Genomic DNA, 23,916 nt, shown 5'->3' on the forward strand with positions numbered 1-23,916 from the left:
CTTGGCTTGTGCAGCTGCCCCGCGAGGCCTCTGGTGCTGGGACCCACTGCATCGCAAGTGTGGGCATCTGCGCGGGGAGAGGGCTGTGCATGTGTCCGTGTCCGGGCCAGGCGGGAGCCCCACCTGGAGGACACTCGTTTATGGGCACTTGGGGATGGCCCCTGCCCGGCAATAGGCAGCCCAACCAGTCCCCCCGAAGTGGAGGAGTGTATGGTGTGTGGTGGGGGACAGACAGAAAAACGGGAGGTAAAACGTAGTCAATTTTATTCTCCTTAAACCACAAAATAGAGTCTTTGGTTGTACAAACATCACTAGTTACAGTCTTGCCGAGAGGTCCCAGCTGGGGAGGGGCAGTTAGTCAGCGGCCAGAACTCCTGAGGGGTCTCTTTAAAACGCTAACACCCAGGTTAAAAGACTCGGGGCGAGGGTGGTGGCAGAGCTGGCAGGGCCCGCCCCGAGTCGGGGAGGCTCCGGCGCTCTAGGAGGGCACCGGGCCCAGGCCGCGGCGCCCTGGCCGCATGGGGCGGCGGCTGCTGCACAGTGTCACCTCCTCGGGGCCCAGAGCGCCTGGGGAGGGCCTGCCGAGAAGCACCCTGGCCACCTCTCCGTCCTCCTCCTGCAGACCTGGGGGGCAGAGGCAGGGGAGTGAGCTGGTGGGGGCCGGCACCCCGGCAGCACCCCCAGGACTGGCCTGCCAACTTACCGGGGCTGGGAGATGGTTCCAAGGACCTCAGCTCCTCAGCAAAATCTGGAGACTACAAGAGGGAGAAGAGCTGGTCAGGGCTCTGTGCCGGACTGGCCTGAACCTCCCACGTGAGCCAGGCAGGGTCCTCGAAGCCCTGGCTGAGGGATGGAGCGGGGCGGGGAGGCCTCGCCCCCAAGGAGCAGGCCAGGTGACAGACAGGGAAGGTGCCGGAGGAGGGGACAGGCTGGAGGACAGGCACAGGCGGAGAGGTGGCAGGAGCAGTGCAGGGCTGTCCTGCACAAGGGCCGGGCGGGCCCAGTACCTGCATGTCATAGACAGGTCGGGAAGAAGGCAGGGCTGCAAACACCCTGTAGTCAAACTTCCTCCCAGACAAGGCCTTGAGAGGACAGCGTGAGGGGAGAGAGGCAGAGAGCGAGAAGAGGGGTGAGGCGCGGGGTGCAGCCTGAGCCCGCCCCACGCCACGATGGGGAGCAGGGAAGGGCAACAGGTGCTGGCTCCTCACCAGGCGGCCGGGGGAGGTGCTGGTCTGGAGGCCAAGATCTGGGGGGACAAGGAGCGGGCGTTGGGAGAGGTGCACCGCAGGACGAGGCCCCCACCTCCCCCAGGACACACAGACCTTCCAAAGGGGTGGGTGATGGAGTGGGCGCAGGCGAGGGGGCTTCGGCCAGCCGCTCCAGGGGCCCACGCTTGCTCCGGCCCTCCTGGGACTTGCTGAGGACCATCTGTGCGCGGAGAGCATCCTGCTCCAGGGACTTCATCCTGCGGGGCAGGCGGAGGGAGGGCAGGGCTGGGCGGCCTGCTGGGCGCAGGGGGCAGCGTGCGTGGGGTGGGCCCGGATGGGTGGGCACCAGAACCTCACCTGGCCGCCCTCCACAGTGCACGCTTCTCGGCCTCCAGGGCGCGGCGCTCGGCTGGGGACAGCGCCCGCTCAGGCACGGGCAGCTCGGGGCTCTGCACGCGCAGCCGCTCCTGATGGCGCCGCTCAGCTTTGGCCGTCCGCACCGGGGCACTGCCTCCCAGGGGCGCAGAGGACACGGGGCCAAGCCTGGGACAGGGGACAGGACAGGAGGGCCAGGTGGGTGGGGTGCTGGCAGGAGGGGGTGCCTGGGGAGACGGGGGGGAGCCCGGCCGCACCCCACACCCCTCACCCCGCGGCAGGGCCCGAGCCCGCCCAGGGCGGCTCCTCCTCCGGCTCGTCGTCGTCGGGGGCCTCCCCATCCAGGGTGAGCCCCGTGTCCGCAGCCTCCTGCAGCAGCTGTGCCCTCTTCTGCTGCAGCTTTCGGGCTGGGGGAGGGAAGGGAGGTCAGGCCCAGGCCCAGCCCGGCCCCCGCCCGCCCACCCCCTGCCTGGCAGCTCACCTTCCTCCTCCTGCATCTTCCTCAGGTCGTCAGCACCCACCAGGGACACGCGCTTGGGGGGGCCCTCGGCCTGGGGCACCCGCACCTCCAGCTCAAAGTACTTCTGCCGCTCACGGAAGGTCAGCTGCTCTGGGGAGGCGGCTGGCCCAGGTGCAGGGGGCTGGGGGGAGCGCGCCCTGAGACCTGGCCCCTCTGGGTGCGCACCCGCAGGCGCACATAGCAGAGCAGGGTGGGCACCCCCCGCATACCTGGGCAGGGCAGTCGTGGGCCGGGTGTGGGCCGGGCACGGCGGCGAAGGTCCTGTAGGCCTGCTTCACGCTGGGGGGCAGCTCGTCAGGAGAAGGAGGGGAGGGGGGCTGGCGGGCAGGGCGCGTGTGAGCTATGCGGGCACAGCTGTCCCGGCGGCAGCCACCATACACCCAGCCACCAGCTGTCCTCGAGTGCCTCAGATACCCACCCCCCACGGGGCAGGGCACTCACACAGTGGGGATCACCTCCCCTGGGGGCCGGGGAGCCCGTTGGCCAGGCCTGAGCCAGTGGCTGGATCACCCCGGGTTTTGTCTGCAGAGGGCAGGGGCAGGGTCCAGAGGGAAGGGTCAGTGGTTCAGGTAAGGGGATCGGGGGAAAGAGAGAGAGAAGGAGCGAAGATGGGTGGCCGGGATGGGTGCCCAGAGCGTGGGCCGACACTCACCCGTCTGCCCAGAAGGGGCAGGGGCTGGGAGCTGGGCACTGTGGGTGCCTACCCCCAGTGGCAGTGCAGCAAGTGGAGGTGCTCATGGCCTCACCCTCCCCATGCAGCGGAACCAGGGAACCTCGGCAGACAGGATGTGGGGGGCTGCGCTGAGCCGGCCCCAAGGGACTCGCAGACAAGAGATGGGCAGAGGTGAGGTGGCCCTGACCACCCAGCCTCGTCTGCCCAGGGGAACCACAAGGAGCTCCCCACCCCCACTGCCAGTCACCTCTGGCCAGAAAGGTGCCCACAGGCTGTGCCCTCACTGAGCAGTGGGTGGCAGCTGCGGGGAGGTGCTATTTCCTGGCACCAGCTCCCTGGAGGAGCGGACACTGCTCACTGGCACCCCTCTGCACTGTTCTCCACCCCCACCCAGTGGGCGCTCACCTGCTGGCGGCCAGGGGAGCGGGGAGCCTCGGCCATCTTCCCTCCAGTTGCCCCAGACGGTACCTGGAGGAGGGGCGTTGGGTAGGGTGAGGTCGGGCAGTGCTGGGGCCCCACAAGGAGGAGGAGGTGGGGGACGGGGTGCTTGCCTTGGCGGCACAGAGGCTGGTCCTCAGCTCCCCGACCTGACCACAGCCCAGGGGATGTCCCCAGATGGGCCTGGATGACTGCTCAGCCAGCAGGAAGGGGTTCTCCCCAAAAGGGCCGTGGCCTGGAGTCCACCAGGCTCTCCCCCGCCCCCCACAATGCTGGGAGGACAGGAGGGAGGCCTGGGGTGTGGGCCTGGCCTTCAGCCTGTGCTCTCCCCCCCAGCCTGGGCTGAGCAGCCAGGTGTCTGTCCATAGCAGTGGGCGGCTGCCGTGGGGGCAGTCTGGAGCTTAGAGGGAGAGATGGAGACAGACAGACAGACCAAGATGAGACAGGAGAGAGTGAGAGCTGGGCGGGGGGAGGCCCAGGGACAGAGACAGTGATGGGGAGTTCTCGGTGCTCTGAACTGATGCCCCCACCCACCGCCTGCTGCCAAGACGCCAGGGAGCAGCTGGGCGAGCAGACTTTCCCCAGAGCAGGGCTGGCTGAGCCACAGGCAGCCCCCGGCCACTCTCCCCATGCACCTCAAAGGTGCACGAACCAGGGGGGCCCCAACTCCTGCTAGCCACCCCACAGCTGTGCCCCTTTTTGGTCAGAGAACACTGGACCCGCACCCCTCCTGCAGGTTTCCTGCTCTCAACTGTTCATGGCCAACGGGGGTAGGGTCTACACCAAACCCCCCGAGTCGGCTCCCTCAGCCCCCACGCCCCTTCCGGCCCCTCACCGCCTCCTGCTCTTCCAAGGCCCTCACGCAGCACAACCTCCCCACTGCTTGGAAGTCTCAGCACCTCCTGGAGCCCAGCCCTCGGCCGCTCGCGTTCCTGCGGGGTCTCCTACTGGCAGCTGGCTGGGCTCACCCGCTGGGAGGGTTATTTATATCTCTTAGGGGAGGGATGACGACTGAGTGTCCATCCTGCCCAGTGTCCGCCCCCCAGCCCAGCTATCTGTATTGGGCCTCATGCCCCAACCCTGGTATCCCAGGCTCCTTGCAGCTGCTCCAGCCTGTCCGCCCAGGGCGGCTCGTGCCCAATCCCACCAGGAGCCCCTAATGGCCCTGGTGGCCTCCACCTGCCTCTGCCCCGGCCCCCAGCCCTCTGGGGCCATCTAGCTCCCTCTGCCTGCAGTGTGCTGGGCTTGGGCTCCCCCACACCCAGCCCGCTCAGTGAGTCCAAGGGCAAGGGATGGGAGGGGGCCGGGGCCAAGGGCCTTCACAGGAGCCAGCCAGCCCGCTTGCTCTGTGCCTCACGTCCTCTACCCCTGCCTCACGACGTGGGTTAAGGGGGACAATAGATATGCCAAGCTGGCAGATGGAGTTCCAGCTTGGGAACCCCTGGCCAGCCCACCCCTGCAGGCCCTGACTCAGCCTCCTCCAGTCCCCACCCTGACCCCTACCCCAGATGAGGACCCTCCACAGTGGGGCCCGCCCAGAAGCTCTGTCCTGTGGGGGTCTCAGGTGAAGGGAGGGAGCTAACGCAGGGATGGGACAGGTGGACAGAGGCCAGGCCAGGGTGCGACTCAGGGACACTGACCCTCTGCACACTGCCAGTGCCAGGCGTGGCAGCCAGCGTGCGGTAGTCCAGCTTCAGGCTCTCTGGGCTCCGACCCTGGGGAGTGGAGTAGACACAGTGCCACGAGATGTCTGTGACCAAGCATGCGGTGGGAGCCGCGAGGGGTGTGGAGTGGGTGGTGGGGTCTGGGATGTGGCCACCCTGCAGTGCCCCAGCAGGGAGGGGCAGCCAGAGCTCAGAGCCCCAGGCCCATGCAGAGAGAAGCCGGGCAAGCAGGACGGGGATGACCCAGACACTCACCATGGCCTCTGGCCCCCCCTGCAGGGTCTGTCCAGGCAGCTCCTTCTCCTGGGGGCAGAGCAGACAGTTCGGGGACTGCCAGCCGCACGCTCCCCGGCCCTGGGGCTGCCGGCCACAGGCAGTACTCACCTTGCCAGGGCCCTCGGGGCTCAGCTCCCGGTCGATAGAGGAGATGCTTTCCAGGCTGTTCCGGCGGCCGATGCCTGCCGCAAAAGGGTTGGCAATGATGCCCGGGGACACCTGAGGAAAGGAGTGGGCTAAGGTCCCACTCCAGGGGTAGGCTGGAACCCTGGCCCAGGATCTGCCAGCGACCACATGGCTGGTCACTCAGGACACTGCATCATCACCCTGAGACACGGGGTGGACGTGTGTCATGTCTACACATCGTGGGCACCGGAGAGTGTTCTGACGTGTGGCAGGATTCCGAGGTAGCGACGCTGGGCCAAGTTGCCTGTGGCGGGGGCAGGGCAGGCTGACTGTGTGCACCCACCAGGGGAGTAGAGAACTGATGACACAGGGTGGAGGGTGGGGGTGCTAGCAACGTGCTTGGTGCCAGGGGACGCTTGCAGACCACAGGCTGCCTCTGTGATCTGCAACGCAGGGGCCTGGCAAGGATTCCAAAACAAAGGGCACACTGCAAGAGAAAATTCAACTAGCTCCAATCCGACAAGAGCTAGATGGTCTCTGAGCCCGGAGATGGTGACTGGCAGGCAGGGTGGACAGGGGGACCAAGGCAGCCACGGCAGCACTGGGAGGGCAGAGCGCGTGGTCTGCTGTGAGATGCGCTTTGATCGCCAGCACTGAGGGTGAGCACAGGCGGCGGGACATGGGGATGGCTCACTTCCAACCCCCAAGAGACAAAAGGAGCTGCTTGGCCTTGACCAACAGCAGGAACCAGGCGAGGGGGCAGCACAGTGACAGGCCCAGAAGACGCCCTCGTGACCTAAGGGCGCTGGCAGTGTGGGCTCAACACCAACCCAGCTAGAGTTATCATTTCCAAAACCCAACTGAAATGATAAGTAAAGGGAAAGGCAGAAAAATAGGCCCAGAGAAAACAAGGAGAGGAAATGGTCACAGCAGAGGAGACGGAGCTCAAGGTCGAGAGCGCCAAGCAGGCAGGGGCCGCGGTGTCACGACAGAAGGCGCTGTCAGGAGGCGCCACAATGACCGCAAACCACAGTCACCACCCAGTGAGCAGCGAGGCAGGGAAGCGGCATGACTGGGAATCTGAGGGGTGGATAAAACACGGCTCTAACAGGAGACTGAAATATGACAGGCTTCTGACGAAGCTTGTCGACTTAACAAAAACGAAGGGGCCTACCTTCTCAACCTCAGGAAGGACCTAGTCAAAGCCACGGGGCAGGGGAGGGCGCCAGGGGCCACAGACGGGAGGATGGCCGCACGGGGAGGGGCTGGGTGGAAAGCACCGGCAGTGAGGATGCTGCCTCCTGGCCTCTCACGTCAGAGAAGCCATTTGGACCTGCAGGCGCTGCCCTGTGGCGCCGACCGGGACAGGTGATACTGGCACGATGTGAACCGGGGCTTTTCCAGTTACCAAGACAATCACAGACGTAGATGTGCACACATGCACGATCCCAGCCCCTGAGGGGTCTCAAGAACACGACACCCTGACGGCGACCAGCACACCCAGGCCCAGATCTTGGCTTCTAAACATCACCTTCCACTAAAAGGAGGCAGTGCTCCCTGGAGAGATGTGACTCCAGGGCTGAGCGGGACAGCATGCGATGAGCCCAGCACATTCTGTCGGGCCGAAGTCAGAGGAAGGGGGGTCGTGGTCAGAGCGGCCAGGGGAAGCCCCTTTCATCAGCCAGGCCTGGGGCAACTTGAGTGTCAAAATCAACAGCAAAGTGACAAAGTATCAGTTGTGAGACAAAATGAAGCCAGCGAGCTTCCAGTACCGAGCAAGTGGCCAAGCACGGAACATCAGAGCGCCCACCACGGCCCTAACATGAGCCACGGGTGAGATGCGACGAAGAATGGGACATCCATGCGCTCTAAGTGCCTCCCCACAGAACACCTGTTAATTTCAAAGAGGACAGAGGGGAAGCCTGGTGGCACCACCGTGGAGACCATCGATAGTGGGACAAACAGCCGTCCACTGTCCTAGCAGGAGGCCCAGAGAAGACAGTGTCACTTCTGTGATAATCCGCCAAAAATGCATCGACAGAAACATTCCATGGTGAGGGACGTTCTACACAACGATGGCCTGTGCTTGTCAGAAGTTCAAGGTCAGAGGCAGGGGACACTCAGGAGCCGTGACCACCGATGCCATGAGTCCCTCGGCCTGTGTCCTCTGCTGTAAGGGACGCGCTGGGACAGCACTGAGGTGTGCATGGGCCCGAGTCAGAGGTTTGGTGGACTGATCTTGCCACTCTTCTCCAAATTTACCATTATTTTATATTTGCTCATATTTTCCAAAAAGAAATAATGGCAGGATAAACCAAAATGAATACAAATGGTGGCCTGCAGGGGGCACAGAGATGGCAATCAGATTCTTCAAAAGGCCATGTGTGTGGTTTTGGCTTGGGGACCATGTAAAGGTTTACGTTAAGAAGAAATTGACTTTTTCAAGTCATCCCTAAAAACTAAAAACAAGTCTGCCTAACTGTATATCAAGTTGGCAGCATTACGATACAAAGAGTTATTTCAAGTGACTTAGAAACAGTACTGTGATTGTTCGTCCTGGTTGGATAAATCCTAAGGACACATGGAAATCAGAAATTGCTCTCAGTGGTCTTGTTATTAGTAATGACACTGGTATTGCATTTTAAAATTAAGTAATCATGGTAATGTCATTTGAAAACAATTTTCAGTATGAGAAAAAAAGACACAAATATAAAACAAGTTAGTAAAAATCCTGTAACCTTAAATATGAATTGAAAATAACAGAACAAACTCATGACGTTTCTCTTTCTAAAAATACCCGCTTCCTAGGCTCCGCCTGTTGCAGAGCCCAAAGCGAGGACAGCCCAGGGCCACAAGCACCCGCACCGGCCCGGTCAGGGGATCTATGCACCTCTCCCACTGGGAGGAGGCAGAGCAAGGATGCTATCAAATGACGGGTGTCACACTCAACGGACACAGGAACCACACTGCCCATCGAGGGGACAATGTGAGCACAAAATACAACGGGCTGGAACACATCAAGAACATACAGACCTCTGATTTCATAATAACACTAAAAACAAAAGCAGGAAAACACCTTGGCAGCCATCTTTGGAGATTTCCAAGGTACTAGCTTGTTATGCAAAAAAGTGGCAAACGAAAGGAAAGAATCAAGTATTTATCATACCTTTCCCATGTAAAATCTGATTTCAGGATAAAAAATAGCTGATACAGAAAATCTCTTCTTTATAGATAGATCTGTAGAAAAACTAAAAGAGCTATAGAAGGAATGACTGGAGTCCACTTCCTTAGAGGAGAAACCTAGGAAACATGGCAAAAGAAAGGTGGTCTTGATCAAAACCCAAAACCTGTTCTCTGAAAAGGCCGTTAGAACATACAAAGCTTCAGTGAGTGTGATCAGGAGGAAAAGGAGGCAGAAATCCAGCAGGGGACACAACCACAGCAGAGCAGAGCAGCAGGAGACAGGCTGCTCTCTGCCTGGCACCGAACGCACTGGGGACGAAGGGAGGGGTCTTCTGGAAACAGCTCCGGAGACCAGGCCCGCCCAGGGCTCGTGGTGCTGATGGAAAGGCGGGTCGTGCTGCGCTGTGTCCCCTACGTAATCCTCTCAATCATGCTGTGAAGCAGACACTGTTACTACTCCATTGCAGAGATGAAGAGATTGAGGCGCAGAGAAGTCAAGCATCTGCCCAAGGCCCCACGGCAAGCATGACCCTGCCACAGGTCTGAGGACTGAGCAGGGGCCCTAGATGCACAGGCGTGCACCAAGAACAGGTGAACTCCAACAACAGACCCGCCATGTACTGTTCAGAGCGCCGGGCCAGAGACAGCCTGTGCACAAGCTGACACCAGGACCGGTTTGCAGAATCAAAACACAGTCGGGGGGCTGGCCAGGTGGCTCAGCAGTTAAGTTCACACGTTCCACTTCTTGGCGGCCTGGGGTTCGCCAGTTTGGATCCCGGGTGCGCACATGGCACTGCTTGGCAAAAGCCATGCTGTGGTAGGCATGCCACGTACAAAATAGAGGAAGATGGGCATGGATGCCAGCTCAGGGCCAGTCTTCCTCAGCAAAAAGAGGGGGACTGGCAGTAGTTAGCTCAGGGCTAATCTTCCTCAAAACAAAACAAAAACAAAAAGACACACAGTCAGGGAGACAGCTGGCAAACCCTGACTCCTGCAGGGGTCAGACAGGTTAAGAAAGGTGAGGCAAGTGAGCCAAGGCGAAGAAAAATGGGGAGGGGGGTGAAGAATTATGAGCACCCTGTGCGTGCCCTGGAGGGTCAGGAACGCAGATGGCCCTGTGGGAAGGAGGGCCCAGCGGTACCAGGAATCCAGACACTGACGTGAAGACTCCTGATGTGTAAATGCTGCTCCTTTTTCTTTAAAGCACCAAGCCAGCTAGAGGGAACCTGTGGGCTGAGCCTCAAGGCCACTGCGCACAGGCGTGTAAAAACCAAGAAAAGGGCTTCAGAAAACTCAACACGCATCTCAGATAATTCTTACAGGTTATATCAGAGACAGCCCCCCAAATTTAAAAAATGTTATAAAAGGAACTACAGCAAACATTGAACTACAAGATGGAACAGTCCCTTAAAGTTGGCACAAGGCAAGGCCACGGCCGCCTCGACGCTTCCCACAGCACCAGGGGCCCAGAGGGGACCGGATGGCCCGGCCGGGAAGGGGAGACACGCAGCCATCACTCAGGCCTCAGGGCTTCCAGTGGAAGATTAAACAAAATGGTGATTAGGATCAATAAGGAAATGAGAGCAACCTATGAATGCGCTCAGAAAAACTCACCCACACAGTCACAGAACTCTAAAATCAAAGCCAATCCCGAGTCCTAACCAAGACTTAGGAACTCAGCAGGCTCATCAGGAAGATGAAACATGGAAATAAACCGACAATTTTCAAAAGAAGCAAAAAAAGTGGGTGACGACCATTAGGAATCCAAACATACATCAAGTGACAGCACGGAGGCCGAGCATCGCCCAGGAAGGGGCTGGAGCTCACGGGCCCACAGCCAGAGCACGCCAGGACACGCCGCGACACCGAGGAACCTGGGGCTGACCCACAAGGAAGTCAGGCTTCCCCAATCCGCGGGGACGTGACCGACGGCTCAGGACACATTTTGGGACAGCAGATAGACTCCCTCAAAGAACAAGACCACGTGGACTACAGAGCTACATGTTCTGTAAAACTTAGAGAAGTTCCAGAAGAAAATGTACGACAACGTTTGGACAATTTTGCAACAGGAAAGGTTTTCCTAAGCAAAAACCAAAATCCAGAAATCATAAAGAAAAGATTAGAAGATTTAACTCACAAAAAATTTTGAGTTCTGTAACCCCAAAGACGCCATCCTTTTTTATTTGCAGAGGAAGATTTGCCCTAAGCTAACATCTGTTGCCAATCCTTTTCCTTTTTTCCCCCTAAAGCTCCAACACACAGTTGTGCACAGCCTTGAGCTCCCCTGGCTCCCCAAAGAGAGCTGCCGCCACAGCTCGACCCCTGACAGACGGGGTGTGTGGTTCCACGTCCGGGGACAGAACCCAGGCCACTGAAGCGGAGTGCATCAGACTTTAACCGCTAGGCCGTAGGGCTGGCTCAAGACACCATTCTTAAAGAGTTAAAGTGACAAAAACATCTACAACCTAGGTGACAAAGACGACACTGACAACGTGAAAGAGCAGTATAAGTTCGTGACCAAGAACAAACTCCCAGAGGAGAAGGCCCCGGAGTAGAGGGTGCGACCCGCTGGAGCTGGAGGTGGTGGGGGACAGACGGAGGGGGACGGACAGACAGACCAGGCTGTCGGCTTTGGCCCAGCACCAAAACCTCAGGCCTCTTTCCTGCAGAAACTCCCCCAAAAGCACAAAGATGGGCTCCCAAGTTCGCTGGGAGCACTGGGGAGCTGCACAGACACAGCAACACGGGGAGGGAGCACCGGGCGCAGCACGTGCGGGCAGCCAGAACTACGGCCCAGACAGCAAGGCCAGGTGCGCGCAACGCCCCCCGTAGACTCAGGGCCACGCCAGCCCCCACTCTTGCAGATGTCCGAACCCTTCACCGTGAAACTGTACTTATTTTCTCTCTTTGAATAAAGAGATTTAAGATAAGTAAATGTCCCAGGCTTCAGTCCTAAGAGAAATGACGCCTCAGAAACCACCAGCTCCTGCGGGGACTAAGGGAGACAGCACGAGGCCGGCCCCAGAGCCCATGGAGCGGGGCCTGCAGCCAGCGTCCAGCCTGGAGCAAAGAACACAAACGCCAACTCCTTTCTCATTAAGGAGACAACACACAGAATGAGGGACGACCCCTTGCTGGCAGTGCAGGGACAGGGGGCAGTAAGTCACTGTCCCTACGGCGGTGCCAGCAAGGAGCCCTTAGAGGCTCACGTGGGCTGCCGGTGGACGCAGCCACGTCAGCTGCTGCCAAGGGGCCCAGGGATGGCAGTGGAGGAGACAGAAGAGGGTGACACAGCCGAGGCTCAGAAGCCAGGTCTGTCCAGGGGACGGGCAGGGCCAGGTGCCAGGCATCTTGAGCCCAGTCCTGGTCCTGGCAGCTGACACTTCTCCTGGGGAGCTGGGAGAGAAGAGAGCTGGGTCCTCCCACGTGCCCCACCGTGGTTTCTGCTCTGGGATGGAAGGTCTTGAGAAGCAAGCTCTGTCTCCGTCTCAGAACAGAGCTTGGGCAAGCGAGGTGGGGTCCCTCTGCGCATCTGTAGGCACAGTCCTGAGGGGCCCCAGCCTGGCTCTGAGCCATCCTGTCCTGGTCTAATGGCCACACCCTGGAAGTACTGCCCTCCTCCAGGACCTGACCATGCCATCCTCACGTACCCTGTCCTATCGGAAGCAGAGCCTCCACACACCATGAGGAGGCCGCTGAGGCCATAGCTCCCACCTGTGGCTAATGCTTGGTGGCTGAGCACTTCCCAGCCTTGGAGGCAGAAAGGATTGGCTGTCCTAGCCTGCACAAAATCAGGTCATCATAGACACCACCAGGCCGTGCTGGGAGCAGGACCAGGTCCCTGTGGCAGAGCACTGACCTCAGGTCGGGGGGCACTGACCTCAGGGGGCATGTTGGTGCTGGTGTCGAAGCCATCACAGACAAGCACGGTGAGGGTGTCGCCCACATTGCGCAGCAGCTGCACAGCCTCGCCGTGAGTCAGGCCCAGCAGGCTCTGCTGGTTCACCTCCAGCAGCCGCAGCCCCACTCGCAGCCGGCCATCGCGCCCTGCTGCTCCCATGGGGCTCACCTGCAGGGAGACCCAGGCCCCACAGCTCAGCACGGGCCTCGCCCCGGGCCCCTCTTCTCTGGCCCAAGGGCCCAGTAGGGCGGGGCCTCACCTTGGAGATAAAGATGCCCTCATCCGTGGGATCGCAGGGGTTCCCAGCGTGGCCCTTGGCACCCCCACGGATGCTGATCCCCAGCTTCTCCCCAGGGGCCTTCTGGATACAGAGTTCTCGCATGCCTGGGGGCGGCGGGTCCCTCCGCACAAGTAGGACCAGCTCCAGGCAAGGCCGGAGGAGGGCACTGACCGCTTCCTGGTGTGTGGCCTCCCGCACGTCCTGCCCGTTCACCGCCAGGATGCGGTCACCAACCCGCAGGCCACTGCGTGCAGCCAGGCCCCGGGGGAGCACCTGTTGGGGGAAGGTGGTTTCCAGTGGGCTGGGGGCCTCGCTGCCCTGTGCCCTGGCCGTGCTCCCTCATATAGAGACGCATATGGCACCCACTCTACCTTGGAGATGAACACGCCAGGCTCCTGGACACCAAACGGGTGGCTGGAGTGGTCAGAGCCTCCGACGATGCTAAGCCCCAGTGGGCCTCCAGCTCTTGGCAAGCAGATCTCCTGGGGACACAAAGGGACAGCTAGAACGGGCTTGTCAGAGCAGCAGAGGGTGCTTCTCCAGCCCAGAGAGTGTGTGGGTCCAGGCAAGCTACAGCCAGGTCATCAGGAATGGGGGCGTTGTCCCTGCCAGTCACTGCAGGGAGAGAACATCAGGGGGCACAGGGAACCGCAGCAGGAAGAGACCAACCACATAACAGAGGCCCAGCGTCCTGGGACCTACCCACCCAGGGGAACCAGCATCCCACACCTACAGCTGTGTGAACGTGGAGAAAGGGGCGGGGGGAGGGCAGGGAGAGAGCTAGGGTCTCACCTCCACTGGGTATGGCCCCTCCAGAGCAGCGGTCAGTAGGCTGGGGGCCAGCCTCAGTGGCCCGGGCTCCCCAGGGGTGGCAGTGACCACTGTGGTGGTGGCAGCAATGGGGGGTGGGGGGGAGTGTGGTGGGGGACTGGGGGGAAGGGGCCCTCCAGCCTCCCGCTCCAACAGCAGGGCAATGGTTGGGGAGGCGGCGGTCAGCAGGGAGACGGCGTGGTCGTGTCTGGCCTCAGTCATGTCCACCCCATTGATCTACAAAAGTGTAAGCAGTCAGTGAACCCTGCGGGGCAAGCACAATGAACGGGAAGCTGGGGCAGCCTCTCTACCTCCACTCACCGAGAGGACACGGTCGCCGACTTGCAGGGTGCCTGCCCGGTGGGCAGCACCACCCTCAGCGATGCGGGAGATGAAGATGCCCTACAAGGCAGAGGGGAGGAGAGCCAGGCGATGCCAAGAGGTGTGTTACTGCGGCTGGTCCTGATTCCACTCTGACACAAAGCACCCCCTCCCTGCCTGCCATGCCTGCCTCACCGTGTCTCCAGCCCGGTAGGGTGTGGAGCCTTTCCCGCCTGCGATGCTGAAGCCCAGCCCCTTCTCGCTGCGCACGAGGCAGGCCACGTGGCGCTGGCGGAGGGGCCCAGGGCTCTCGGGCTGGAGCAGGGGCAGGCGCAGGCCACCTCCCCGCCACTCCCGGGGGCTGTAGTCGTCCTCAGGCCGCAGAGGTGTGACAGTGACCGCATTCTCAGGCTCCACCATGCGCTCTCGCCACAGCCTCATCTGCACAGTGGCCCCCGCCCCCCGCAGCGCCTCCACAGCCTGGTGGTGCTCGGCGCTCTGCAAGGCCACGCCATTCACCTGCAGACCATGGCACTCGTCAAGGCAGGCCACGGCCATATGAAGGCTCCACGCACACCCCCCTCCACGGATGGAGAGACAGAGCAGGGGACAGGCCACAGGGTTCCTGGGGGACTGCTGCCCATCCCCCCAAATCTCTGCAACCCCAGATTCAGGACGTGAGTTGGTCAAGGGGCAGGCAGACGCTCTTCCTGCTGGTTTACGCCTGTGTCCCCAGTCCTGGAGACTCCCTGCCCCTCCTCTCAGCAGTCCCACCACCCAGGATGCCTGGGTTATCAAGTTACTAGCCCCGCACCTCCACCCCCGATGGGGTGAGGCTCTCCCCTCCTCAGCCCTCCCAGCCACCCAGCACACAGCAGTTCCTCTGTTGACCTTGGGGACACAATCAGCCCTGCCTGGCCCTGCAGCTACCTGTCCACTGCCCCTGCCTGGCCCTTCAGGAAGGGGGCACTGCCCTCAGACCCAGCTGTGGGGGCAGCTGTGAGCACACGGCCTCCTGCAAGCTCCCTGACACAGCTGCAGGGCTGGGCTCAGGCAGGTGCTCAGACAGGGCCTCCAGGACAAGATCAAACCCCCATCCAGACCCACCGGAAGTCTGACCACCTTCGGGGCTGGCCCCTCCTTAAGAGACCTCTGCCACTGGCACAACAGCACCCCATCTCTCTGGGCCACGTGCCCAGATGGGGGTCTGCCTCAGGGAGCTGGGCCTCCTGAACCTCTGGCTTATGGATAAGCTCCATACCTTGCCTGGGGTCCCATGCTCAGGTCTCTCAGGGGAGAGGGGCCAGAGACCCCAACTTCCACAGGGGAGGCAGACAAGCACCTGACAGCTGGGGCTGTGTGGACCCCCACAGACAGTGGCCCACTCAGACAGTAGCCAGGACTCACCTCGAGGAGCTTGTCGCCCACGCGGACTCCTGCCCGGGCTGCGGGGCCCTCCTCGGACACCCGCGAGATGAATATGCCCTAAAGGACACGTAGGAGCTGAGCCCGAGAGCACTGCAGAGGCCGCGGAGACGGCCTCCATCCTGCCCGTTCTCGGGGAGGGGCCCTCAGTGGCTGTGCAACAGCCAGAAGCCCCCAGCCGAGGGAGACTGCTCCCAACCGAGGCTGCAAAGATGCCCAAAGGTGTGGGGAGAGAAGGAGCGGGCCCGGGGCGGTCAGGGGCTGGGCTCGGACTGTGGGGGGTCCCCACACCAGGGAGCTAGAAGGCACAGGTTGCCCTCCAGAAAAGGTTTTCAATCCCAAACACAACATACAGGCAACTAGAAAAGGAGACGTGTGATCACAAAGGTGACTGGGCATGGACACGTTCACTAAGTCGTTCTTAAACCCTCGAAGCCTGCACAGGTTCAGTCAGTCAGCGTCGCACGCAGGGCTGGACCCAGCACCCAAGAGCATGTGCTCTCCTGGGGGCAGCAAGCCCAAGTGCGAGCAGAGCACCCAGAAGAAAGCGAGCTGGGAAGTCCAGGGGTGCCGCCCGACAGCCCACAGAACCACAAAAATGTTCACAGAAGACAAAGGTGTGTGGAGCGGAGACCTGGCCGAGATGGCCGGCCAAAGGGGCGGGCACAGTGGGCAGCTCCTCACCTCATCGTCCCCCTTGTAGGGGGTGGAGCCCTTGCCGCCTGCAATGCTGATGCCCAGGCCCCCTGTCTGCCGCACGATGGTGAGCGTCAGCTGGAAACAGAACAGACAAGGTGTCTAGGGAGGGCCGTGAGGGGTGGGGGCTGCCTGTGGGGGCAGCAGGGGACGGGGAGGGCCCAGTCCTCTCCAGTGACCGCCTCTGCCAGGGCTGGCGCAGATACGACAGGAGGTGGGCAGGGTGGGTGTTGCAGGGCAGAATGTGGTGGCTGGGCTCGTGGGAGCTCAGCCTGGAGGGGTGCCCGCCTATGGGTGTCGAGGCCCAAGGCCTGACCACCGCTCTGTGGATGAGGCTGCCTCAAAACTCGGGGCCACCATGGTGGGAAGGCGGGAAACGCCCCAGTACCCATGCCCAGACAAGCAGTCCCTGCCCAGAGGCCAGCCCTGTGACCCTGTCCATCTGTGCCAGAGGATCAGCAGGCCTCACAAGGACGTGTCGGCCCTAAACCCCCAACTCTACAGCGGCGGGTGGGAGCTCCCGCAGGAGGGGATCTGCGCAGGAGGGGGAAGGAGACACGAGAGCCCGCAGCCCAGGAAGCGAGGAGAGCAGCAGCCTGGGGCACAGAGCGGCGAGCGGTACAGACCTCTTCCTCCTCAATGCGAGCGGGCTCTATCAGCAGGTTATTGGCCTGGTCAAACGACACCCCCTGTTAGGACAGGACCAGCGAGGGCATGCAGGTGAGCCGCCGCCCGGCCCCGCCACCGCCTCGCCTGGCCCCACCATGAGCAGAAAGGAGAGAAAAGACCACACCAAGCTCCCGCAGCCTGAGCACCAGCCCCTCCCCGCCTGAGCCTGGCGCTGCCCCCGGCACAGGGTCCCGCCGGTCTGGACATATGGCTGTTGCTGCTGATCTCCAAACAGGGCAGGCTTAGCTGGTCAGGGGTGAGCCCCACAGCAAGCTGAGCCCAGGCCTGACTGTCCCATGTTCAACCATCCACGCCCCCTTGACTGTCACGATGTCACGCAGGAACTCGGTGCACACCCACCAAAGTGCTGCCACGCACAGGGGTGCTGTGGGGGTGGGGTGTCCCCAGGAAGCAGGCAGGACCCTGTGTGGGGCCCATGAAAACCACCTGAGGGTCAGAGAAAGGGTGAGGGCCCCGTGGTTGGTCTGAGGCCCAGCCCTCAGGAGGGCCCGAGAAGGCAGAAGAGCCTGGGCAGCAACGGGTGGCTGCCAGACCCCCAGGATGGAGCTGCAAGGCCAGCAAGGGCCTCTGGGCCCAAGTCAGTGCCCAGCCCAGGGGGGGATCCTGCAGCCAGTGGCCCTGGGGGATGGGCCCCTCCCTTGCCAGCTAGTGTCAGGACAAAGGCCCCAAACGGCCATAAGCGTTGCCTGAGATCAATGCCAGCCAGAACCTAGAGACGAGGTAACGAGCAGTGCCGACACCACCTGGGGGCCGGGACAGCTGGGTGAGTGCGTGGGGCGAGACCCACCTTAACGGACGGCACGGATGCCACAGCCTCTTCTTTTTCTTCCTCGGCCTCGGCTGCTACCGCTACCACCTCCTCCTCCTCCTCCTCCTCCTCCTCGGCCTCCTCCTCCTCGGCCTCCTCCACCTCTGCCCGAGGAGCCCAGGGCAAGTGGGGGCCGTTGTGCCAGCCCCCAGGCCCCACCACTTCACTGTCCGGCTGCGTCCCCTGCAGCAGGGCCACGACGGCCTCGGGCTGGGGCAGCTTGGAGATCTTGAAGTGCTTTTTGTAGTGAGGTGTGTCCTTTCGGATGAGCCGCTGTCTCCCACCAGGCAGAGACCAGGGGGCCTCCAACTGCCCTTCCTCACTCTCGCCGTCTTCCCCTGGCAGCAACAGCGTGTCCTCTGCAAAGCGCACTGTGGGCTGTGCAGAGCTGAGCGTGAGGGCGGTGGCCTGGCCCACCCGCTCCCCACCCCTGAAGGGCCCAGGGAAGCCCTGCTGAGCAGCTGGAAGCAGATGGGGTCTCCAAGAGGCTCCCTGCCACATGAAGAACAAGGATGGGGGCTGCCCGGTGGGGGTAGGAAATGGCTCAGCTCCAAGAAGGCCAAGGAGCCAGGACACTCCTCCTGCCCCACACAAGGGGCTCTGAGCACCTGATGCTTGTCAGCACTGTCAAGGCCAGGAAAAGGGGCTCCTGGGGGTCAGGGGACAGTCTGCAGGGGAACGTGTGGTGATGATGGACGTGGGAGAGCAGGAACGATGCTGAACCCGGATGCTGCGGGGGAGACCCTCACCCCTCATCCCTGCCTGAGGCAGCATAGCCCCTACTGAGCTCTGCAGAGGCAAGAGGCCACTTGTGTGGCCCACCTGCACCCTGACTGCTCCTGACCACATCCCTCCCTGGGAGGAGAAAGGGGCGAGGGGCAAGGAGTGGCCCCCACCCTTGGGCAAGTGAGTGGCCTCTGACACCAGCCTCACCTCCTCATAGGCCTCCTCTGCAGCTTCCTCCTGGGCAGCTGACACGGCTTCCTGCTGGCTCAGGCCCTCTGCCTCAGCCAGCGGGCCCTCCGGCTCGCCCTGGGAGGCCGTGCTGGTGGACAGGTGTGAATCCTCGCTCAGGCCAGACATGGCACTCAGCCTCTTCTCCTGTGGCAGGTCACACAGTGGATCAGGCAGCAAGAACCACACTCTGTCCCAGGCCCCAGGGAAACCATGCTACCACCAAGGCAAACCTCAAGCATGCAAAGCCATGCCTTAGGTGTGGCTCAGCCCCTCAACAGTCTTTCCAAAAAACCAGAAGAGAGGGACTGAACGAGTCCCAGGAAGACGCCAGCCCGAGAAAGGACAGGTGCCTAAATGTGAGCCCAGCTCCCCAAGAGAGCCATGTCAGCTCCACGGTGCAGGTGGCCAGACACCACAAACACAGCCCCTGCTCTATGCCCCCTGGGCACCAGAGATGCCCTGCTGTGCCCCAGAGGCCCCGAAGCTTCCCCTAGCCTTGCTGCCAGCAGCTTTCAACTAGCAGAGTTGGGCCTGCCCAGCTACAGTCCCAGCCCTCTTCATGGAAGCTGGTAACACCTGTGTCAGCTGTGTGGGCCCCTGAGGGAGACACCAGCCCACAGGCCGAGATCTCCATCTCACGTCACCAAGGGCACAGCTGCCTCTGGCTCCTCCTGCACTCCTGCCCCACTTGTCTACACCACACGTCCCCCCGAATCCGTCCCAGCACCCCTTGCCCAGCACGGCCCTGGTCTGCAGGAAGGCCCTGGGCCTCTCTGCCCTCTCACCAGGCTCCTCTCTTCCCTCATGCCCACCCCAGACCCTCAGAACCCTAGACCGAGGATGAACGAGATGCCCAGGACTCCCAGGAGGAGAAGCCCTCCGCGGTGGCAACCCCCTGCACCCCACGAATCCCCACAGGCACCTCTTCTGAGGACAAGGGTGGTCCCGGATCTGGCCCACAGGAGCACGCTTCACTCCGACGCTCTTCAACACCCTTCTTCATCACCTTGAGCTCGCTGGGGTGAGGCGTGGCCCGACGCTGCAGGCCCTGCAGTGGACACAGGGATGAGGGGTGGGCAGGGCAGGGATCAGATGGGGGTGGGGAGATGGTGGCCTGCCCACAGACCCCACCCCCCCATACCCGCTTCTCAGCAGCAGCCTCCTCAGCATCCTCGTCGCCCGAAGGGGCCTCCAAAAATTGGATGACGCTGACACGGCTGAGTGGGGCATCACTCCAGCTCTCCGAAGGGCTGCTTCGCTGCCCCAGATCCTCTGCGGGAAGCAAGTGTCAGGGGGACCCCAGCCTTGCCTGAGATCACATCCACCCCTGGGTCATGGCTGCCAGCAGGCAGCGACCTACCGAGGCTGGGTGGGGGCTGCTGCGGCAGGAGGTAGCAGGTGAGCACCTTCTCGCCGGTCTGGGCGTCGTCCTCAGTCTGGAACCGCAGCATAGGCTGGGCCTGGTTCTCAGCCAGCCACAGGGCCTTCAGGTTGAGGTGGGTGAGTGCGAACGGCAGACTCTGCAGCCTGGGGGCCGGCGGGCATGGTCAGCTCAGCGGGGGCCGGCGGGCATGGTCAGCTCGACGGGGGTCAGGCAGGGCAGGCGGGCACTCACCGGTTCCCGGCCACGTCTAGCACGTGCAGCTCGGCCGTGTGGGCAAGCTCGGGCGGCAGGACAGCCAGGCGGTTGTCCCTCAAGGAGAGGACACTGAGCGCCACGCAGCCTCCGATCTCGGGTGGCAGCACCTCCAGGTGGTTCCGGTCCACGTTGAGGTTGGTCAGCTTGGTCAGTTTCCCCAGGGAGTGCGGCAGGGCCTGGCCAACAAAAGGGTGGGTCAGAGATGGGCATAAGCTCACTAGGGGTTTGGAGAATGCAAATAAAAATGCCAGGTCCAGTCTCTACTTCCTGCTCTGACCCCTCCTCCCCCTCCCCCACCGTGTCCTGCCACTGGCCTCCTGTCTAAGAACACGTCTAGCTACCGACACACACTGGCACCCTCACCCTCGCTATGCACGCCTCGAGGTGCCCCCATCCTCTCTGCCTCCCACGCTGACTCTGAAACCAAGCCCTGCCAGGCCTGGGCGCCCCCAGGCTGCGCCCTACCGTCAGCAGGTTCTCCGTAAGGATCAGTTCAGACAGGTTCTCGCAGTCCCCAATGGCCTCGGTCACCTCGCACAAGCGGTTCTGGTCCACCTTCAGGATGGACAGCTGCTTCAGCTGACCTGTTGTTCGGGAAACGTGGCGACAGGGCTGAGTGGGACAGAGGGTGGGGCCAGCCTGCCCTCACCTGCTTCTCGCAGCCCTGGAGAATGAGCGGGCGCTGAGCATTCCGGCCCGGGCCCAGACCCAGACCTGCACGCCCTCCTCCTACCTGTCCTGCTGCAACCCTGACTGGCCGTGTCCACCTGCTCCAGGCGTCCTCCGTGCTCCCAGTTCTGGGGATGAGCTGCCAGCCCCCACAAGCTCTGCTCGCCTACCCTGGCAACCTCACCATCCTCACTCTGCCAAGAGCTGCCTCGGCTCCTCAAGCGCAGCAGTCACTTCACCCCAGACCTCAGCCTGATCTCCCCTTCCTCGAGGACGTCTCCCAGAACTTGGGGGGGGCCAAGTGCTCGCCCCAAGAGCCTCCTCTAGGCCTGGGTTCACCACCAGCCGCCCCTCCTGGGGCCCAGGCCAGCACTGACCAATGCCGTCAGGAAGCCGTTGCAGCAAGTTCTGGGAGAGCAGCAGGTCAGTGAGCAGCACCAGCCCGCCGAGCTCCGCAGGCAGCTCCTCCAGCCGATTCTCCGACACATCCAGGCACACCAGGCGGCGCAAGTTCCCCAGCTCCTGAGGGTGGATGCAGACAGTCAGAAAACGGAGCAGCACAAGGCAGGGGCAGCCACACCCTCACTTACCGGGGGCAGTGCTGACAGCTGGTTCCGGTCCAGCCACAGCTCTCGCAGGTTAGGCAGAGCCCCCAGGGTGTCAGGCTGCAAGAACAGACAGACAGCGTGACAGTAGAGGCCAAGGCTCACCCGCCTGGCCTGGCCCCGCCCCATGAAGGCCCCACCCTCTCCGCACCAACACTTCCAGATCATTGCCTCCCAGATCCAGCTGTTCCAGCTTGACCAGAAAGGACAGGGACCTGTAGAGGAAACAAAGCAAGTTCCATCTTGACCGCATGGCCCACAGCACCCAGGGCTGCAGCCCGAGCCAGAAGCTGGTGGGGGGCCTGAGCCCACTCACGCAGGCAGGGACTTGAGCAGGTTCTCCCGCAGCTCCAAGGTCACCAGGTTGGCGAGACTGAAAGAGAGACAGGGCGGGGCGTGAGGGAGGCAGGGATGGCACAGCAGAAAAAGGTGCAGGAGCAGGGCTGAACCATACCCCTCCCACAGGGGCACTCACTTGCCCACGTCCCCGGGCAGCGACTGCAGGGAGACATCATTCAGGGCCAGGTGAGCCAGGCTGCGCAGCTGAGTGAAGCCTTCAGGGAGCCTATGTCAGAGGGAGGGGGACCTCAGACACCCAGGCTGGGGCTGCGGGACCTCCCACATCCTACTACCACGCCCCACCCACCTGGACAAGGGGTTCCCACTGAAGTCCGCGATCTCCAAGGCCTTGCAGAACTTGATGCTCTCAGGGATCTCAGGGATGTCTGTGACAGGAGAGGACACGGTCACTACGGATAAACCCCTACAGTCTCCTGGAGCTCAGAGCTCTTCCTTCCACCCCCAGGCTGTACTCCAGACCCGTCCCGGGCCCCGCACCGTTCCTGGACACGTCCAGCTCCACCAGCTGCATGAAGTTGGCCACCTCAGGGGGCAACCGCTGGATCTCGTTGTCACTCAGGCCCAGCTTGCGCAGGTTCAGCAGCCGAAAAAAAGGCTGTGGGCAGAGAAGGGGTCAGGGGATGTGCCCTGTAGCAGAACGTCCCTCTACAACAGACATGAGTTCACAGATCATGGTTTCTCTGGGTCTCCGGCTGCCAGGTCACACAGGAACCCGAGGTCCTGCCACATCATCCCAGCCCGCAACAAGAAAAGCAAGGAACAAAAAACATGTGCGCACTTTGCTATGCTTTTAACTCCCTAGACTCAAAACGTGGTCCTTTCACATCACCTCAGGTGTGTTACCTACCACCATCTTGCAATGTCACCGGCCTTCTGTGTTCAAATCGTAGCTCAGAAGTTATCTCCTTCTGACTGGATCAGTCCCTGTTCCCTGCCCTGTGTGTCCCTCAGGACCCCACCCACCAGGCAGGCGGGCCTTTGGGGGCCCGCAGTGATTTCTGCTACTGCACTCCCAGCAACTGGTCCAGGCCCGGGCTGTGGCAACAACCTGGCAGTCACCAAAACAAGTAACGAAAACAGTGGAGCACCACAAATGCCACAGTCGCATGTGGGGCTGCATGCAGGGGCTGCGGGAAACGTGGGACCTAGAAACGGAGGGACAGCCCTCACGTCCAAGCCCAGAGCAGAGCCACACCCTCTGTGGACTGCATCCCCCAGGCACTAAGCCACTTAGCACCCCGTCTCCAGAGAGGAAATCCTTTTGTGACTTGCTTCCTTTGACCTCCTCTTCACAGCAGCCTTACCAGAATGAGCACTAGCTAACCAGAAGGCACAGCAACAGTAAGAAGCAAAGGGAATGCAGACCTGTCAGAAATAAGCACCTTAAGAGGGCTGCCCCCCAGCGCCCAGGAAGAGGAGGAGAGTAGTCCTGGCAGAAGGCTGGGCTCCCACCGCCAGAGCAGCCCGAGAAGTTAGCATCCGTGGGCTAGACCAGGTTCACCCCGACCCCATTCAGCTCCCCCACCGCAGCTCCTTCCCTAGGATCAGTGACCATCCCAGCCCCTGATGACCGTTGCCACCTGGTGCCAGCGCCTGCGGTGGGTGAGGAGGGTGGGGCTGGCCGGGGTGGAGCTCTGGCCAGTAAGAACCAGCAGGGTAGGCTGGAGCGCCTGCTGAGGGCTCGGATGAGCAGGGACCGGCCCGACCCCGAGCCGGCGCCCAGGCCGGGCGACAGTGCCGCGGCCGCTCACCTTGGGCAACTCGCGCAGCTGGTTCGCGTCGAGAAGCAGCTCCTCCAGGCTGCGGCTGTAGCGATAGATCTCCTCGGGCACGGCCTGCAGCGAACAGTGCCGCTTGTCCACCGACTCCACGTGCCGGTTGCAGCGCCACAGCGGGATGCACTTGAGCATGGTGCGGGCGGGCGCGCGGCGGGCGCGGGCGGGCGGGCTGGGCGGGGGCGGGGCTCGGCCCGCATGAGCGCCGGGCAGCCGGCGGGACGGGGGAGGGGCGGCACGCTCGGAACGCTCGGACCGCGGCGGCCTGGGCGGGGGGGCGCGGCCCGGCGGCGCTCAGATCCTCGGAAGGCGGCGGATGCGGCGGCGGTCCCGCATCGCGCCCGGCCCGCTCGGCTCGGCCCGTCCGCTCGTCCGCCGCTGCGCCGCAGCCGGAACCACCACCGCCGCTGCCCGCCGGACTGCCCCGCCGACAACCGCCGGCCGCCGCGCAGCCCGCCGGGAAGCCGAGGCCCGCCCTCGCCGCCCGAACTGCAACCCCCACAAGGCTCCGCGGCGC

General features: G+C 62.3%; 1 protein-coding gene across 28 annotated transcripts; it reads right to left on the minus strand.

Moving 5' to 3' along the window:
* Positions 1–247: 247 nt before the first annotated feature.
* Positions 248–23,820, minus strand: SCRIB (scribble planar cell polarity protein). Of its 28 annotated transcripts, none has more exons than XM_070632191.1 (38): positions 23,376–23,820; positions 22,102–22,219; positions 21,911–21,989; positions 21,740–21,829; positions 21,581–21,637; positions 21,416–21,479; positions 21,250–21,324; positions 21,037–21,181; positions 20,456–20,574; positions 19,967–20,166; positions 19,712–19,878; positions 19,493–19,623; positions 19,274–19,399; positions 18,328–18,495; positions 17,374–17,772; positions 16,523–16,567; positions 15,885–15,974; positions 15,183–15,260; positions 13,971–14,294; positions 13,776–13,856; positions 13,437–13,691; positions 13,016–13,126; positions 12,624–12,917; positions 12,344–12,532; positions 5,263–5,373; positions 5,134–5,181; positions 4,855–4,929; positions 3,182–3,244; positions 2,545–2,625; positions 2,313–2,420; positions 2,065–2,224; positions 1,855–1,990; positions 1,566–1,751; positions 1,323–1,465; positions 1,209–1,246; positions 1,008–1,082; positions 704–755; positions 248–624 (listed from the first exon to the last, which is right to left on the minus strand). In XM_070632191.1, the coding sequence occupies exons 1-38, from the start codon at positions 23,532–23,534 to the stop codon at positions 479–481; spliced, it is 4,986 nt and encodes a 1,661-aa protein (XP_070488292.1). In that variant the 5' UTR covers positions 23,535–23,820; the 3' UTR covers positions 248–478. The 28 variants fall into 28 exon arrangements, with proteins under 28 accessions (XP_070488292.1, XP_070488291.1, XP_070488293.1 ...); XM_070632190.1 differs by having other exon boundaries at positions 16,523–16,585; XM_070632192.1 differs by lacking the exon at positions 16,523–16,567.
* Positions 23,821–23,916: the final 96 nt, after the last annotated feature.

The sequence above is a fragment of the Equus przewalskii genome, chromosome 8, assembly GCF_037783145.1.
Source record: "Equus przewalskii isolate Varuska chromosome 8, EquPr2, whole genome shotgun sequence".
Taxonomy (NCBI): domain Eukaryota; kingdom Metazoa; phylum Chordata; class Mammalia; order Perissodactyla; family Equidae; genus Equus; species Equus przewalskii.

What these genes read in the sequence shown, in the direction of transcription:
- SCRIB (XM_070632190.1), bottom strand. Translation starts at nt 23,534, where the DNA reads ATGCTCAAGTGCATCCCGCTGTGGCGCTGCAACCGGCACGTGGAGTCG. An exon ending in GCACTGTGGAGGGCGGCCAG is followed by an intron (nt 1,466 to 1,565) that starts GTGAGGTTCTGG and finishes CCTGCCCCGCAG; the next exon opens with GATGAAGTCCCTGGAGCAGG. An exon ending in GACCTGTCTATGACATGCAG is followed by an intron (nt 756 to 1,007) that starts GTACTGGGCCCG and finishes TCCCTCTTGTAG; the next exon opens with TCTCCAGATTTTGCTGAGGA.